Source organism: Bubalus bubalis, chromosome 16 (assembly GCF_019923935.1).
Source record: "Bubalus bubalis isolate 160015118507 breed Murrah chromosome 16, NDDB_SH_1, whole genome shotgun sequence".
Lineage (NCBI taxonomy): Eukaryota > Metazoa > Chordata > Mammalia > Artiodactyla > Bovidae > Bubalus > Bubalus bubalis.
In genome coordinates, this window is record NC_059172.1 from 32,626,375 (window position 1) to 32,641,204 (window position 14,830).

General features: G+C 52.6%; 1 protein-coding gene across 5 annotated transcripts in view; it reads left to right on the top strand.

The window, feature by feature from the left end:
- Positions 1-463: 463 nt before the first annotated feature.
- PDE2A (phosphodiesterase 2A) overlaps positions 464-14,830 on the top strand; it is a 96,721-nt gene continuing 82,354 nt past the window's right edge. The window contains exons 1-2 of one of the 5 annotated variants that reach the window (XM_044929396.1): positions 465-767; positions 4,801-5,031. In XM_044929396.1, coding sequence (XP_044785331.1) covers positions 697-767; positions 4,801-5,031 — 302 coding nt within the window. In that variant the 5' untranslated portion in view covers positions 465-696. Of the gene's footprint in view, positions 768-4,800; positions 5,032-14,830 lie in introns of all 5 variants that reach the window. The other 4 variants (XM_044929397.1, XM_044929400.1, XM_044929398.1 and 1 more) reach the window with 4 other exon arrangements.

The window sequence follows — 14,830 nt, forward strand, 5'->3', positions numbered from 1 at the left end:
ACTTGAACCCCTATCTCCTGCCTCCAGTTGTAGAGATTTCTTTCCAGTTATTCACCTGACCCTCATCCCCAGATCCCATCCTGGCCCACAAGAACTGCACATGCCTCAAAATCCCTCTTCCTCACACCTGTCTCTCTGGGCTCCTCTGTCAGCTTCTCTCTCTGTGTCTCCATTTCCATCTCTGCTTTTTTCCCTGGTCTATGTTCCTCTGTGTGTGTTTTTCCCTATGCCTCTCTGATCTCTTTGTATTTCCATCTTGATCTCTATGAGGCTCTGATCGCTGTCTCCTCTCCTTCGTGTGTTTCTCTGCGCCTCCCTGTCTCTCTCTCAGTCTCTCCTTCTGTGTGTGTCTTTCTTTTCCTCCCTCCAGCCAGTCTCTCTACCCCTCCCTCCTCTCCCTCTCCGTCTGGGTCTCTCGGTTCCTCCTCCCTCCTCCCTCCCCCTTCTGCATTATCAGACCTGCTCCAACCTCCTGCCAGAGCCAGCCTAGCGGCAGAGGCGGTGACAGCGGGAGAAGCGGGAACTGCCAGGGCAGCAGGGCTGGATTGGGGTGTTGAGTCCAGGCTGAGTCGGGGACAGGCCACTGTTCTTGGTCCCCGTGTCTGCTGGGCCAGGCGCCCTGCCTGGAGCCCCGGGCAGGGTGGACAGGGTGAGGTGCCACTTTAGTCTGGTTGGGGAGGCAGACGATGAGGAGCGATGGGGCAGGCATGCGGCCACTCCATCCTCTGCAGGAGCCAGCAGTACCCGGCTGCGCGACCGGCTGAGCCGTGAGTACTGTTGAGGGGCTGGGGTCTGGGTGAGTGGCTCAGGAGGTGCTGTGGACTGGGTCCTGGGAGTCCCTCCAAGGAGCTGGGGTTGGTGTAGAGCTGAGCCACGTGGGAACATCGATCCTGCTCCGGGGTGCCCGGTTGCTGGACCGTAGCATGGCGGGGGCGGCGGGGGGGGGGAGGGGGTGGGATCTCTGTGTAGGGCGGGGGTGCCTGACATAAGTCTAGGGTGTGTTGCGGCTGGGGTCCCATAGAAGGGGCTGGTGGCTAGGAGAGGGGTTGGTGATGAACGTGAACCATCCCTTCAGGGGCTGGGGGGTGGGGGAGGTCTGTGGGGATTGTGTGTGTCGGGGTGGGGTGGGGGGGTGTTGAGGGTATTTCCAAGGAGCTCCAGAGTCTGATAGACTGATTCAGGACCCTGGAGAGGGATGATGTCCCAGACCAGGGGGTGTGTGTGTGTAGAGAGAGAGAGAGAACATGAATTATGAATAAAAGTGGCCCTGGAGCAGGAGAAGGTCTGGGGGAACTGCCCTCCATGGAATGGGGATTGGGATTCCGAGTCACCAATCTAGGCAAGTTTGTCCCCAAAGCCCCTATCCCAGAGAGAACCATGGGTCTGGTTGGAATGAGACTCCTGTGCACCAGCCTCGTGAGCACCCACGTGCAGGGAGACACATATGCAGGTGAGCAGAAGGGGCTCCGTGGAGGTGCCCCTCCATCATCTGAGGGCTGCCAAGGTAGCAGGCAAGTGACATGTGTCTCCAAGTCAGTGATAGTGCAGGTCCGAGCCAGGCTATGTGAGGGTGTGTGTGTGTGTGTGTGTGTGTATATAAATGTTGGGGTGTAAGGGAACATGTAGGGTATCAAAGGGCATGTAGGGATCCTTGGTGGTTGGGTATGCAGCAGGGTGTGTGAGCATCCCAGTGTGACTCTTGAGAGTTTAGGTAAGAGTGTGTGTGTGTGTGCACTTGAATTTGTCTATTGGCATGCATGTTAATATGTGTGCTGTGTCTGCAAAATAAAATGACTCAATATTGAGCATGTCATTTGATTCTATGTGTATTCATGTTTGTGTGTATACTTATTGGTGTCTGAATATTAGTGCTACTGTGTGTGTGTGTGTTATGTAGGTGTCTATGTTAGCATAAGTGTTCTTGTGTGGGTGTGTGATCGTGGGTCCTAGTGTGCATGAGTGTGTATGTTGGTGCTTGTGTGGCTGGTATGTGTGTGTGTCTATATGTGTGTGTTCATCTGAGTGTGTGTGGGTGGTGGTTTCCTTCCCTGGTGGTTGGGGACACAGCTGGGACACTGTGGCCCACCAAGGCTGGGCGAGGGTGGCTGAATGTGTGACCACCTCCATGAGCTCAGGACAATTCATTCTACACCCTGCAGGGAGATGGAGAAAACAAATAGGCAATAATGGCTCTGCTCTCTGGGGCCTCTTAAGCTTCCTAACATAAAATAGCTTGAACATAATTAGGCAGTAAAGACCAAGAACAAGCTAACAGGTGGGGGTGGTGGGCATAGTATAAGCAAAGGCCCTGGGTTAGGATTGGGCATGTGCCTGAGCCATGAGGAGGCTGGAGGGGTGGGCAGGGACCATATCCTACAGGACTTTGACCTCCAGGCCTCTTGGGCTTTATCCTAAGGCCCCTGGGGAGTCCAGGAAGGTTTTGTACAACACGGGGTATAATCAGTTTTGGGATTTAGAAAGTTGCCTCAATGGAACTGTCAAGGTTGAACTGGAAGGGAGGGGTGGCGGCCAGGAGACCAGTGTGGAGGCTAAACCACTGTGGGTATCAGGGACGTCTGGGGCCTATTGGACCAAGAGGCAGATGAGACCAGGGGCTTTCTGAAGGGAGAGTTCTGGGGGCTTGGAAGACAGGATAGGGGCAAGGGAGCATGGAGGTGGCTCAGGCTTGGGCTAAGTTGGGGCTGCAGTGGCAGGACCTCAGAGGGTATACATGTGGGAAAGGAAGAGCTCTTGGAATGCTGACAAGGAAGGTAGTGGAGGGACCTGGTAGGGTTTATAGCCGGGCAGACGGTTGGAGATCCTGGAGCCATCTCTTCCCAGACAGAGAAAGCGAGGCTGTTGCTTTGACTCTCTCCTCTGGCTGCCAGGCTGGGGCTTTGCCTCGGGCCCCTTCCTCTTCAGGCCTGCTCAGCACCTCTTGGTTGCCTGAGCTGGATGGCTCTGTGAGGGTTAACTGCCTTTACACTCCTGCACCTCCCAGTTCCCTCTGCCCACCAAGCACTCCTCCTGCTACTCTTCCTGCCTCCCACTCCAGCCTCTTGTCCCTGGGGATTACTGATGGCTTGGCTGGGATCTAGCCAAATGGGGGAGGCAGGACTCCCAGCAATACCCTCCTTCAGCCTTAATGGACTGGGAGTCTCACCCTCAGCCGTGCTGCTGTTGGGTCCAGCCTGCACTTCTCAGGCTTCTGCTGCTCCAGCCTTTCCACCCACTGGGCCTGTGTCCATTCCTGCATTCAATCATTCATGTCTTCATTCTTTTATTCAACAGAGATCCCCCAGTGCCTGCTTGATGCCCAGTGGGCTGGCCTCTGAAGACACAGAGAGCACACTGACCCAGACCTTGCTCTCAGGGAGTGCCCAGTCTGATGAGGGAGGCAGAAGTGGAAACTTACAACCCTCCAGGGAATAGTGCTGGGCAGAGAGAAGTCTTGGAAATGGGGGACCCACACCAAGTCAGGGTGGCCGAGGAAGAGACATTTGAGCTGGATCTTGAGGGATGGATAAGAATTGCCCGGGCAGGGAAGGGCAGAGAAAAAAGCCTATAAAAGTGGGTGGATGTGAGAAAGTGCAGTGTGTTCAATGGACAGAGTTTGGATTGGCAGAAGTGAGAAGGGAGATGAAAAGAGGAAGAGAGAGACAGAGGGGTCAGATTGCATTGGGTCTCAAGTGCCAGGCTAAGGGGCTTATAGAGGCTTAGCCTTTTCCTCTTAAAATTAGGGAGCTAGGGAAAGGTTTCTGAATAGGAGACCTCCCCTAGGAAGCCCTCCTTGGTTCTCTCTTCCCTCTGACCCCATGACCCATCCTGAAGTCTTTCTCCCTGATGGTGCAGGATCAAGCACCATGGGACTTCCCTGGTGGTCCAGTGGCTGGGACTCCACTCTGCTGGTGCAGGGAGCCTGGGTTCCATCCCTGGTTGGGGAACTAGATCCTGTATGCTGCAACTAAGACCTGGCACAGCAAAATAAGTACTAAATAAATATATATTTTTTAATGCAGCCCCAACTTAGCCTTCCCCTGTGATGTCCCCTGTGTGAGCTCCTTATCCAGCTAGCCAAGGAATTCCTCAAAGGCAGGATCACCTCCTTGTGCTTCTCCACCTCACTCACAGCAGGGGGTTTGGCACCCAGCACAGTGCAGCTTCCCAGGTTGGGGGAGGACATAAAGAGCATCTGGGCCACTGTCCAGCATTTACTTCACTCCTCTCTACAGCTTGCCCTCAGATCTGTCCAGCTCTGCTTACATACCCCCAGGGTCAGGATGCTCATTCCTTCCCTCTTGGGCAGCCCTTCCCTTGTGGGCTCAGCTACTCCAGGCTGCCTGGCCTTGCATCATTTCTTGATCCAGGGTCACTCTCCTTTCTAAGCAGGGCCAGGCTGGGGCATGGTGGTTCAGTAGTGCTAGGAACACTCCTTGGGCAGAGAGAGGGGAGAGATTAGCAGCCTTTATTCCAACTATAGATGGTAAAACTGAGATGGAGCAGTCCCCGAGCCCTCTCCAAGAATAAAGAAGCAGGCATGGCCAGAGTAGGGAGTGAGGGTAGATAATGAGGAGAACTTCCTACCAGCACAGAGGGGCTATAGAATCACCTGGCTTCACAAGAGCAGACTGTGGGCGTGAAGAAGGGCTTTTCCAGGACCGGAGGGAGAGTTGGAGGCAGAGGCACAACTTAGCCGTGTTTTTCCTGCAGTTGAGTGGTGCCCTCAGGGAGAGGGGACTGGAGGGGCTCAGACATACAGAGGAGAGGGGTCAGGATTCATTCATTCCTTCCTTCGTTCAGCAGCCATTCAATGGATTGCTGCCCAACCAAACATGGCAGCCCTGCGGGGAGAGGGACAGAGCCAGTGACCACTTGGAGGGAAGCCTGTGGTCTTTCCTACCTCTGCCAGTGTCAGACGAAGACATTTAGGAGGAGGGGCCTTGGGCTGGCCTTAAAAGGAAGAGTCACTTCTCCAGACAGAACTGAGAGAGAGCTCCAGGAAGAGGGAATGCCACATGCAAAGACCTTGAGGTGAGCGCAAACACGGTTTTGTTTATGTGAGGACTGTGAACGTTTGAAGTGGCCTAAGTGTGAAGTTCAAGGGCAGGGGGCAGAGGACTGGGCAGAGATGGAGCAGGAGAGAAGTGAGGGAATGGAAGTTAGAAGACAGGCAGCACTTTCTGCCACCAAAGGGTCCTCCAGCAGCTTTGACATGTAGGCCCTATGCAACTTCTCGGTCTCTCCCAGTGCCCTCAGCAGGGCCTGCAGAGGGTCTCCTCCTTCTTTGAGAATGGAAACTCTGGAAGTGAGGGAGGAGCAGCGGCTGAAGAATGTGAGCCCCTTCCAGAAAGTGGAATGCAAAGTAATATGCAAATAAACCAGCCCAGGCTTGGCAGTTTTGGCTGGGAGGATGAGACGTCACCCCCTTCCATGCTAGCCTCCCACCCCTTCTGCCCCAGCCCCCGGGACAGCCAGAGTAGCCTGGTCTGCTGCTCTGAACACTCCAGCATGCCTGAACCACAGGACTGTGGCTTCTAGGGTGGGGGCCGTGGGGTCCCTGTCAGCACCCCCATCCTCTCAGGGAAGTAGATATATTTAGTAACAGGGATGTTTTCAACACATTTATCTCCCATTGTTCAGCTGCCCGTTCCCTGGGAAAGGCCAGGTCCCAGGGGATGTGACCCACTTCTTTAAGTCCCTGAAGTCACCCTTCTCACTGCCTACCCTGAAAAACAGGGAGCAGTGGGAGCTTGGTGCAGCAGGAGGGATTTAAGTTAGACAACCGGGAGGACTTCCCAACAGTGTGGTTGCTGAGATATGAGAACCCTGGGGCTTCCAGGCTCCCACTCTTTGTATGGCTATCTTGGGTTCAGAGGGGGCTTTGAAAACAGGATTGAGAAGGTGGCAGACAGATATAGTTTCCAGTTTCGGTAACTTTATTCTGTGTCATCCTGGGTGACTTCTTTCTCTGAACCCCATGTGAATAATGGAGTGGGAATAACAGTACTTTCCTGGCAGGGTGACTGAAGAATCTGGAAGTGGAGCGCTTAGCACCAGGCATGCAGCAGGTGCTTATAAAGGTTAGCTGCTGCCATTATGAAACACCCACCCTCACCTACACTTAGAAAGATTCAGTGAGGGGCTGGAGCGGGAGAGACCAGAGCTAGAGAGCCCAGAAGCTGTCATCCTGTGGGTGAGACAAGAAGTCTGAAATGGAGCCGTCGTGGTGGGAATGGTGAGAAGTGTGGATGCTCTGTGGGAGGAGCTGAGGGGCCTTAGAGACATGTAACCACCTCCCCAGGCTGCTTGGTCTGGGCTGAGATTAATCCCCAGGGAACACAATGGCGGAAAGGGCTTGATGAGGGCTCAAGTCTGTGGCCACGCCCATGACAGTCTGTGAGTCATTCTGGGAGTTGTAGTCTCGAGTGAACTTGCAGTGAGTACATTTTGTACTGCCACCTTGGATCCAAATCCATGCCCTGCTGCTGAGGCTGGCTGGGGCAGGCCCTGGTGAATGCTGGAACATTCGAGGCCCCAAAGGTGAAGCAGCCTGCATCCCTTCCCTCAGGGATCACTCAGCCTGCTGAGTGTTGGCAGGTGCAGGGGGCAGGGATAAAAGGATTAAGCCATAATTATGACTCTTCACACGTTCACAGAGAAATTTACAGCTTCCAGAGCACTGTTTGCACATCTATGATCTCATTTAATCCTCACCACAAACCCAAGAGACTGCTGTCTTCTAGATGAAGAGACAGAGGATCTGAGAGGGGAAATAACTGGCCCAGAGGTATTCAGCTAATCCCTAGAGCACAGATCTGTCAGTGTTGTTCAGTTGCTAAGTCATGTACAACTGTTTGTTTGTGACCCCGTGGACTGCAGCACATCAGGCTTCCCTGTCCTCCACTATGTCCTGGAGTTTGCTCAAGTTCATGTCCATTGTGTTGGTGATGCACAGCTCTGTCTGCCCCTAAAGCTCCTGCCCTTTCCATGAATTATTGTCCCAGATGGCAGAGGCCAGGCTTCAAAGGACAGACAAGATATGGACAATTAGACATCTCAGCAGAGGAACAGCTGAGCAAAGACCTGGCTCAAAGGTGAGAAGGCCAGAGTTGGGTTCCTTGGGATATGAGACTAAGAGATGGACTGGTCAACCCCAGAGGCCTAGCTCTAGACTGAGTTTGGACTTCTTGCTGTGGCTCACCAGGATTTACCCAAGGGTTCTGAGCAGAAGCAGGACTGATTAGAACTGGTCTTGGGGAGGCTTGGACTCATTGGATAGAAGTGGAGAAGCCCAAGATGGCCTGAGGCTTCTGAACTCCACTCCTGGTGCTCCCAGAATTTTGCTCCTCATTCTCTGGGACACTTCTTCGCAACCTCTCCTTCCTCCCCACCACCACCACCCCTCCCCCGACAGCCCCCCACGTCCTCTTCTTCCTCTCCCTTCTAACAGTTGCCCTCCACTACAGCCTGGGGAGTGATGACCAGGTTATCTTAGAGCTGTGCTGTAATGCCACAGATCTCCAGCAGGGGTGCTATCACATAAGTCCATTCTAGCCTGGGTCTTCAAGTTTCAAGGATAAGGAGAAGAGATGAAGGGTACGGAGAGCAGAACCCATTGTTCTCCACTTGCCTTGTGCTGGAAGGTAAGAGGGTCCTGCTGAAATAACCTAGGGAGATAGGGATGCTGAAGAGAGGCTGGACCCCACGCAACAAGGACAGACACACTGGAGGGGCTGAGCCTGGAGGCAAGAAATTTGTTCCTCACAGTTCTGGGGCAGGTTTAGATTTGGAAATGGATTTAGATTGAAATTATAGATAGTGTCTGGATTTCTACTGGATGGCGATTTCCCTGATACTGAGGTGAGGGTGAGGTTGGTTGGTTTCTTTGTGTTTCTGTGTGTGTTAATGTGACCTTCCAGTTGTATGTGAGAAGGTGAGAGCATTTGGATCAGTGTTTGTATAGACGTGTGGGCATATTTGTATGCATGAACATGTGACTGTCCATTCTTATGCCCGATGTATTGTTAGATGGTTATATGCGTGCTGGTGTGGCTTGTGTGTATGTGTACCTGTGTATAGAGTGTTATGTACATTGTTCTGTAAAACTGTGTGTAGATGTCTATGTCTGTGTATGTGGGTGTCCATGCCCAAGCAGGAGAGCACAGATGAGTGGGTATGTGTGAAGGCTCAAATACCTGCTCTGCTGACAGCAAGGCCACACCCAAAGTATAGCTGCTGCTGCTGCTAAGTCGCTTCAGTTGTGTCCAACTCTGTGCGACACTTTGTCTCCTGGGTACCACCTGTCTAAAGAAAGAGAAAAGATGTGTGTAGACTTAGGCTGAATGGGCTGTCATGTGTGGGACTGGGCTTCCCTTTGGGGACTCTGGCCTGCTCCTAGTCAGTGAAGGCCCTGAAAGGAGCAGATTGTCTCTATATTCAGACTCAGGTAGGGCCAGCCAGGATATTGAGCCATCATATTGAAATGCTGGACATAGCTGAGAGGTGTCTAGCTTCCATTCTCCTGGGAACTCTTAATGGCCACACCTGTGCCCTATTAGAAAGTTTCAGGGACTCTCAGCCCAATCTTCTCATTATATAAATGCAAAAATATAAGCCCAGAGAGAGGCTAGTGATTAACCCAAGATTACACTGCAGGATCCAGGAAATGGCAAGCCACTCCAATATTCTTGTCTGGAGAATCCCATGGACAGAGGAACCTGGCGGGCTATAGTCCACGGGGTTGCAAAGAGTCGGACACGACTGAGCGACTTCACTTTCACTTTACACTGCAGGATCCAGGGAAGGGTGGCAGGGCTTGGAGCAGAAAGAGGGGTTATGTCTGGCTGGGAGACCTCCCTCCCTCTAGCCTGCAGCAGGAGGAGAGCTCGGGGTAGAGAGTCAAGTCTGTGGCAGGAGGCCACCCCTGTGCCTGGGCATTTCCACCCCTCCCAGGCCTCAGATGCTGCCTCTGAAATTTCTACCAGAGCTTCTGCCTGCTGTGAGAGTCCTCCCGGGAACCTATGAATTCTGTCTCTCCGCAGAGCATAGAGGCTCAATGGAGGAGAGTCCAGCAGTGGGGCAGGACCAGGGAGGGGCCTCCTCTAAGAAGCCTCGGTGTCCTCATCTTTTCATCAGACACCTTTTTAGGTTTTGAGTGGTCTAACATTCTAGGCTTTCCCTAATCTCTCTCCATGGGCTCTTAGTACTGAGACAGTGCTGGGCCCCGGGGGAGTCCTGGAGGCCCAGCTTGGCTCAATGTCGGGGGTGGGCAGGGCAGCCCCATAGCAGGAGGGTCTGCCCTGGGGAAGGAAGGGTGAGCTTCCTGTTCATGGGGCGGGCAGGTATGAGCAGGGGCTGGGCAGCCTGGTTAGGGAGGCAGCCAGTGAGACTCCTGTCCTAGCAGGGAAGTTGGTGGCAAAGTCTCTGAAGTTCGTTCAGTCTGTAGCTGCCATGGAGAGGCCAGAGAAGGACATGCCTTTGCCCCTGCCATCTAGCAAGGGGAGGTTTTTGAACTCCAGGGTGCTCCCCCTGGCGGCCTGGGCAGCGGGAAGGTGTGAGATGAGACCATCCAGCTGGAGGCAGAGAGCTCCCCTTCCTTAGGGGAATGCGAGAGAAATCTGTCTTCCTGGAGATTTGGGGTTGGAGGCAGGGGAACTGGCCGTGAGGATGCTCTGGTGGAGATGGGAGTGCAATGGTTAGGGCTGGGCCACTCTGCCAAGGTTTTGCTGGTTCAGCACTGGTGGGGAGGGAGCAGATAGCAGGCGAGCAGACAGGAGGCAGCTTCCTTTGTGCTGAGTCGTGGGGAGTCTAGGGTGGGATGCTGCTGGCTGGGGGCTCAGACTTTGACTCTGAGTGAGGCAGTATGGAGGCTTCCTAGGGCTAGGGGCTGGGCAGGAATTAGGGTAGCAGAGGAGAGGAGCAGGCAGTCCAGTATTGCATCCTTCCAAAGCCAGAGAGAATGTAGAGCTATCTTAAAACTTCAAGTGGTATGGGGCTTGGGGGCTAGAAGGAGAGAACTAATGTTTACAGAGTGCCCTTTGTATTCTGGTGGGGGGATGGTTGTAGGATCCTCTGTGGACACCAAACTCCAAGAAAGCTCAAGTCCCTTATCATTTCAGTTGCTCAGTTGTGTCCGACTCTTTGCAACCCCATGGACTGCAGCATGCCAGGTTTCCCTGTCCATCACCAGCTCCCGGAGCTTGCTCAAGCTCATGTCCGTCAAGTCAATGATACAAGTCCCTTATAGAAAATGTCATAGTATTTGCATATAACCTCCCATGTATTTACTTTAAATCATCTGTTAGTAATCACTTACAGTACCTAATATAATGTAAATGCTCTGTAAGTAGTTGTAAATACAATGTAAATACTATGTAAATGGTTGCAGCAAGTGGGAAATTCAAGTTTTGCCTTGTGGAACTTTCTGGATTTTTTTTTTTTTTCAAATATTTCCGATCCATGGTTGGTTGAATGCATGGATGCAGAACCTGCAGATACAGAGAGCCAACTGTAGATTTAAATCACCTTTAATCACCTCAACTACCCTTCAAGGAGCTAGCACTGTTTTGTGTAGGGGAAACAGATGACATACTCAGGTGGTTTAATTGAAGGCAGTTTGATGAAGCAATGATTACAGAGGTGGGGTAGGATTAAGGGAACCAACAGGGCATGTGGAGGCACTTAAGACTTGCATCTGAGAGACCCAAGGAGTAAGGAGAGTGCTCCAGACCCTAGCTGGGGTTCTGGATCAGGGCTGCCCTACAGAGGCCATCAGAGGAGGTGGGGTGGGTGAGGGTGTCAATACCCTGGGTCCTCTTCCTTCTCACCACCCCCTCCCACCCTCACTGGCAGAACCAGATTGGAAGCCAGAGAATAAGGGAGCCTGTTGAAGCAGCACTGGACATCAGCCTTGGGGCACAGAAAAGGGCAGGAAATGATGGAGAGTTGGAGGGACAAATGGATGATGGGAAACTGAAACCCAGAGAGGGTGCCCACTTGCCCAAGGTCACACAGCCAGTAGATCTCAGAGCTGGAGCCAGAAGCCAGGCCCTGCCTCTGAACACCCACTTTGTCATGTCCAGTGGGGCATGGTGAGTGACCTAGTTATCTGCTCTTGGGCTCAAGACGCTTCCCTGTCTGAGCAGCACTGGGGCTACTGAAGAGTGTCATCCAGGCTATGGTGAACTTTGGGTTTAGGAAGTCCTACGTGAAGGGAGAACTAAAGAGCCTCTTGATGAAAGTGAAAGAGGAGAGTGAAAAAGTTGGCTTAAAGGTCAACATTCAGAAAACGAAGATCACGGCATCTGGTCCCATCACTTCATGGCAAATAGATGGGGAAACAGTGGAAACAATGGCTGACTTTATTTTTTGGGGCTCCAAAATCACTGCAGATGGTGATTGCAGCCATGAAATGAAAAGACGCTTACTCCTTGGAAGGAAAGTTATGACCAACCTAGACAGCATATTAAAAAACAGAGACATTACTTTGCCTACAAAGGTCCATCTAGTCAAGGCTATGGTTTTTCCAGTAGTCATGTATGGATGTGAGAGTTGGACTGTGAAGAAAGCTGAGTGCCAAAGAATTGATGCTTTTGAACTGTGGTGTTGGAGAAGACTCTTGAGAGTCCCTTGGTCTTCAAGGAGATCCAACCAGTCCATCCTAAAGGAGATCAGTCCTGGGTGTTCATCGGAGGGACTGATGTTGAAGCTGAAACTCCAATACTTTGTCCACCTGATGTGAAGAGCTGACTCATTGGAAAAGACCCTGATGCTGGGAAAGATTGAGGGCAGGAGGAGAAGGGGATGACAGAGGATGAGATGGTTGGATGGCATCACCGACTCAATGGGCATGAGTTTGGGTAAACTCTGGGAGTTGGTGATGGACAGGGAGGCCTGGCATGCTGCAGTTCACGGGGTCACCAAGAGTTGGACACGACTGAGCGACTGAACTGAACTGAACTGAAAGGAGAGTTGGAGGAGCCAGTGAGGAGGCTGGTGTGGAGACCCAAGCGAGGGGCAAGAAGGCTGCATCAGGGGTGGCTGGACACATGAGTGGCATTGACAGGTCAGGGGAGGAGTGACAGCGCCCACCCCCACCTCATCTGCCTGAGCTAGGGCCCTAGTTCCGTTGTCTGCCCACCTACGCAGGGATGTGTGACAACTCAAGATCCCCCTCCAGGAGCACTCCTTCCTGATTCATCCCGCCTGGGGCTTCCACACTCCACAGCACCCATCCATGGCACTCATAAGCCACCCCCTCAGACTTTGGTCCCCCAGGAACAAAGTTATGTCACTGCTGCCTCATCTCTTAATAACATTATGATCTGTCCACTGCCAAATCGGATTAAAGTCCTCCCATTTGAGACCTTACTGCTGGAATTTGATCTCAATCCTTCTTGCTGCTCAGAGTCCAGTCCTTGGGCCTCCCTGGGAGATGAGTCAGTGAGAAGCCCCCTCCTGGTGCTGGGGTGGTGAGGGGCCTTGGCCTAGCCAGCTCATCTGAGTGCCCTGTGCCAATGGGGACCTACTCTCAGCCTCTGCTGGGCCTCAGGCCACTGACTCAGTATCAGTGATAATTAGCATCTCCAGGGCAGCCTTCCACCCCACTAAGTGCTTGACAGTCATTAGGTGCTATTGTGAGAGGCTGCATTGCCACCCCCAGCCCCAGCCCGCTCCTCCAGTACCAAGTGCCCTGGCCGCAGACACACCGCTCCAGCCCTGGGGGAAACAAATGCAAGCAAAGAGAAAAGCAACACAAGAAGAAGCAGACCACGACCCACAGGCATGGAGAGCCCCACACAGAAACATCAAAATACACCAGGAAACAGACACAGGGTCAATCTGCAGTTTGACCTGAACGCAGAAGGAACAGAGTGAACTGCAGTGCCCTTGCATACAACCCAGGTATACAGAGGCAGACACGCGACACAGATGTGGATTCAGCACATGCACACAAAAACACTTGCACTCTGCATAAACACAGAATACCCATCAGGTGGCCAGGTTGAGCTCCCTTGGGTTCCCCACCTGCCCAGCATCTCTCACTCTGGGCTGTTGCATATCCTGTTCCTTTTGCCTGGAACACCTTTCCTCAACAGCCCCTCCCTTCATGGCTAACTCCTATCATTCTCCGGGTCTTAGTAGCCCTTCCATACTCCCCAGCCTTGGAGCTCCCCTCTGCCACGTAGCATCACTGATGGTTTTCCAACCAGTCTTTACAAGTTTGGGGATGAAGCCTTTTTGCCTGTGCCGAGTGAGGTGATGACTAAATTCTGAGTGGGTGATTAGGGCCGAGAAACTTTGGGAAGAGTGAGTCAGGAATAGCTGTGAGGAGCCCTGGCTACTCAGGGCCTGAACAGGCACTTCACATACCAGCCAGCATAGCCAGATGCCCTCTGCCTCATTTTTCAGATTCTGATTCCTTTTGCCTTTCTTCCAGGCTTGTTGCCTGACCCAGTTCCCTCCTTCCCAAGGCCGGCTCAGCCTCTTGCCACCTCTCTGAGCTCACTCACAGGCTCATTTGCCATCTTCACTTGGGTGTGCTCCACCTCCACTTCTAAGCCTCGTGCAAACCTCATTAATGAAGGCCTTGGGTCAGAGGCACATCCTCCGCGTACGGCTTCCTCACCCTGCCACTTAGTGCGGGAAAGGGAGGTGGTGGAGACAAGGGATTATGAGCCCGAGCCTTGGGCACTGCCTCCTGGTTCAGCTCTCAACTCCTCCACTTCTTAGCTGCAGGACCTGCGCTGAGTTCTGCCACCTTTGTTCCCTCTTCTGTAAAAAGGGGACGATAACAGAGCCCACCTCATTAGGGCTGCTGTGAGGATGAACTGAGACAAATTGTGTGATGCACCTGTGCTCAGTTCAGCTCCCTCCCCGGGGCCCGTGTGAGAGCAGGGGAGCCAATGAGATCAAGCCAAGTGCACCCAGGAGGTGCCTAGTGAGTCCTTGCTGATAGGGACTGAGTGAAACCGGCATCTGTGGTGTGAGCACCTACTGTGCACCTCCCGTGGCTGGTTTTCTGCACCTCTCTGCCTCAGTTTCTGCATGGCTTTTATACTATAGCCCAGAAGGTGGAGGTGTGACCTCTTTAAAAAATTCTTCACATCCATTTTATTGAGGCATAATTTACATACAGTAAAATCACCAATTTAAACTGTATGATTCGATGAGTTTTCGTGAATCTATACAGTCATATAACCATCATTATTTCAATCACAAAAAGATTATTTTTATCATCTCCTGAGACTTTCCCTGTGCCCTTTGCAGTCAGTGCCCCTTGAGGGTGATGTCTTCCGGGGCTGTGAGAGGTGCTGGGTTTTCCTTGAGCTGATAACCTGGGCACAGAGCTTTTGCATGCTGGGAGACACCGAGGAACAGCTTGTGCTCTCAGCCTTGGTTCTTGTGGACTGGTGAGGAGCCAGAGGCCAGGGGAGGGAAGGGATGCTCAGGCCACAGCATCCTGAGGGTCGGCCCTGGGTCTAAGGGCTGGGTCAGCTGGAAGTGGTGGCCTCAAAAATCCACAATGTGGATGACAGAGATTAGGGAGTTGGTGTTCCCCAAAACCCGCCTTTCCTGGAATCAGATGTGCCCTGTGGCCCAGGTGGAAATGGCCACATATTGTTCAAGCAGGGGCTTGTGCAACATGATTCCACTTCTTATCTCCCCCACCAGGGGCCATAAACCCCTCTGGGGACCAGAGATTCCCCTAAAAGAAGGGGGCTCTTTTGTTCCCCACTCTCAGAACCAAATATTAAAGCAATTATGTAACTAGCAATAAATTACTTAAAGTAGTGACTCACTCAGCTTAATTAGAGCACAAGCAGGGAGA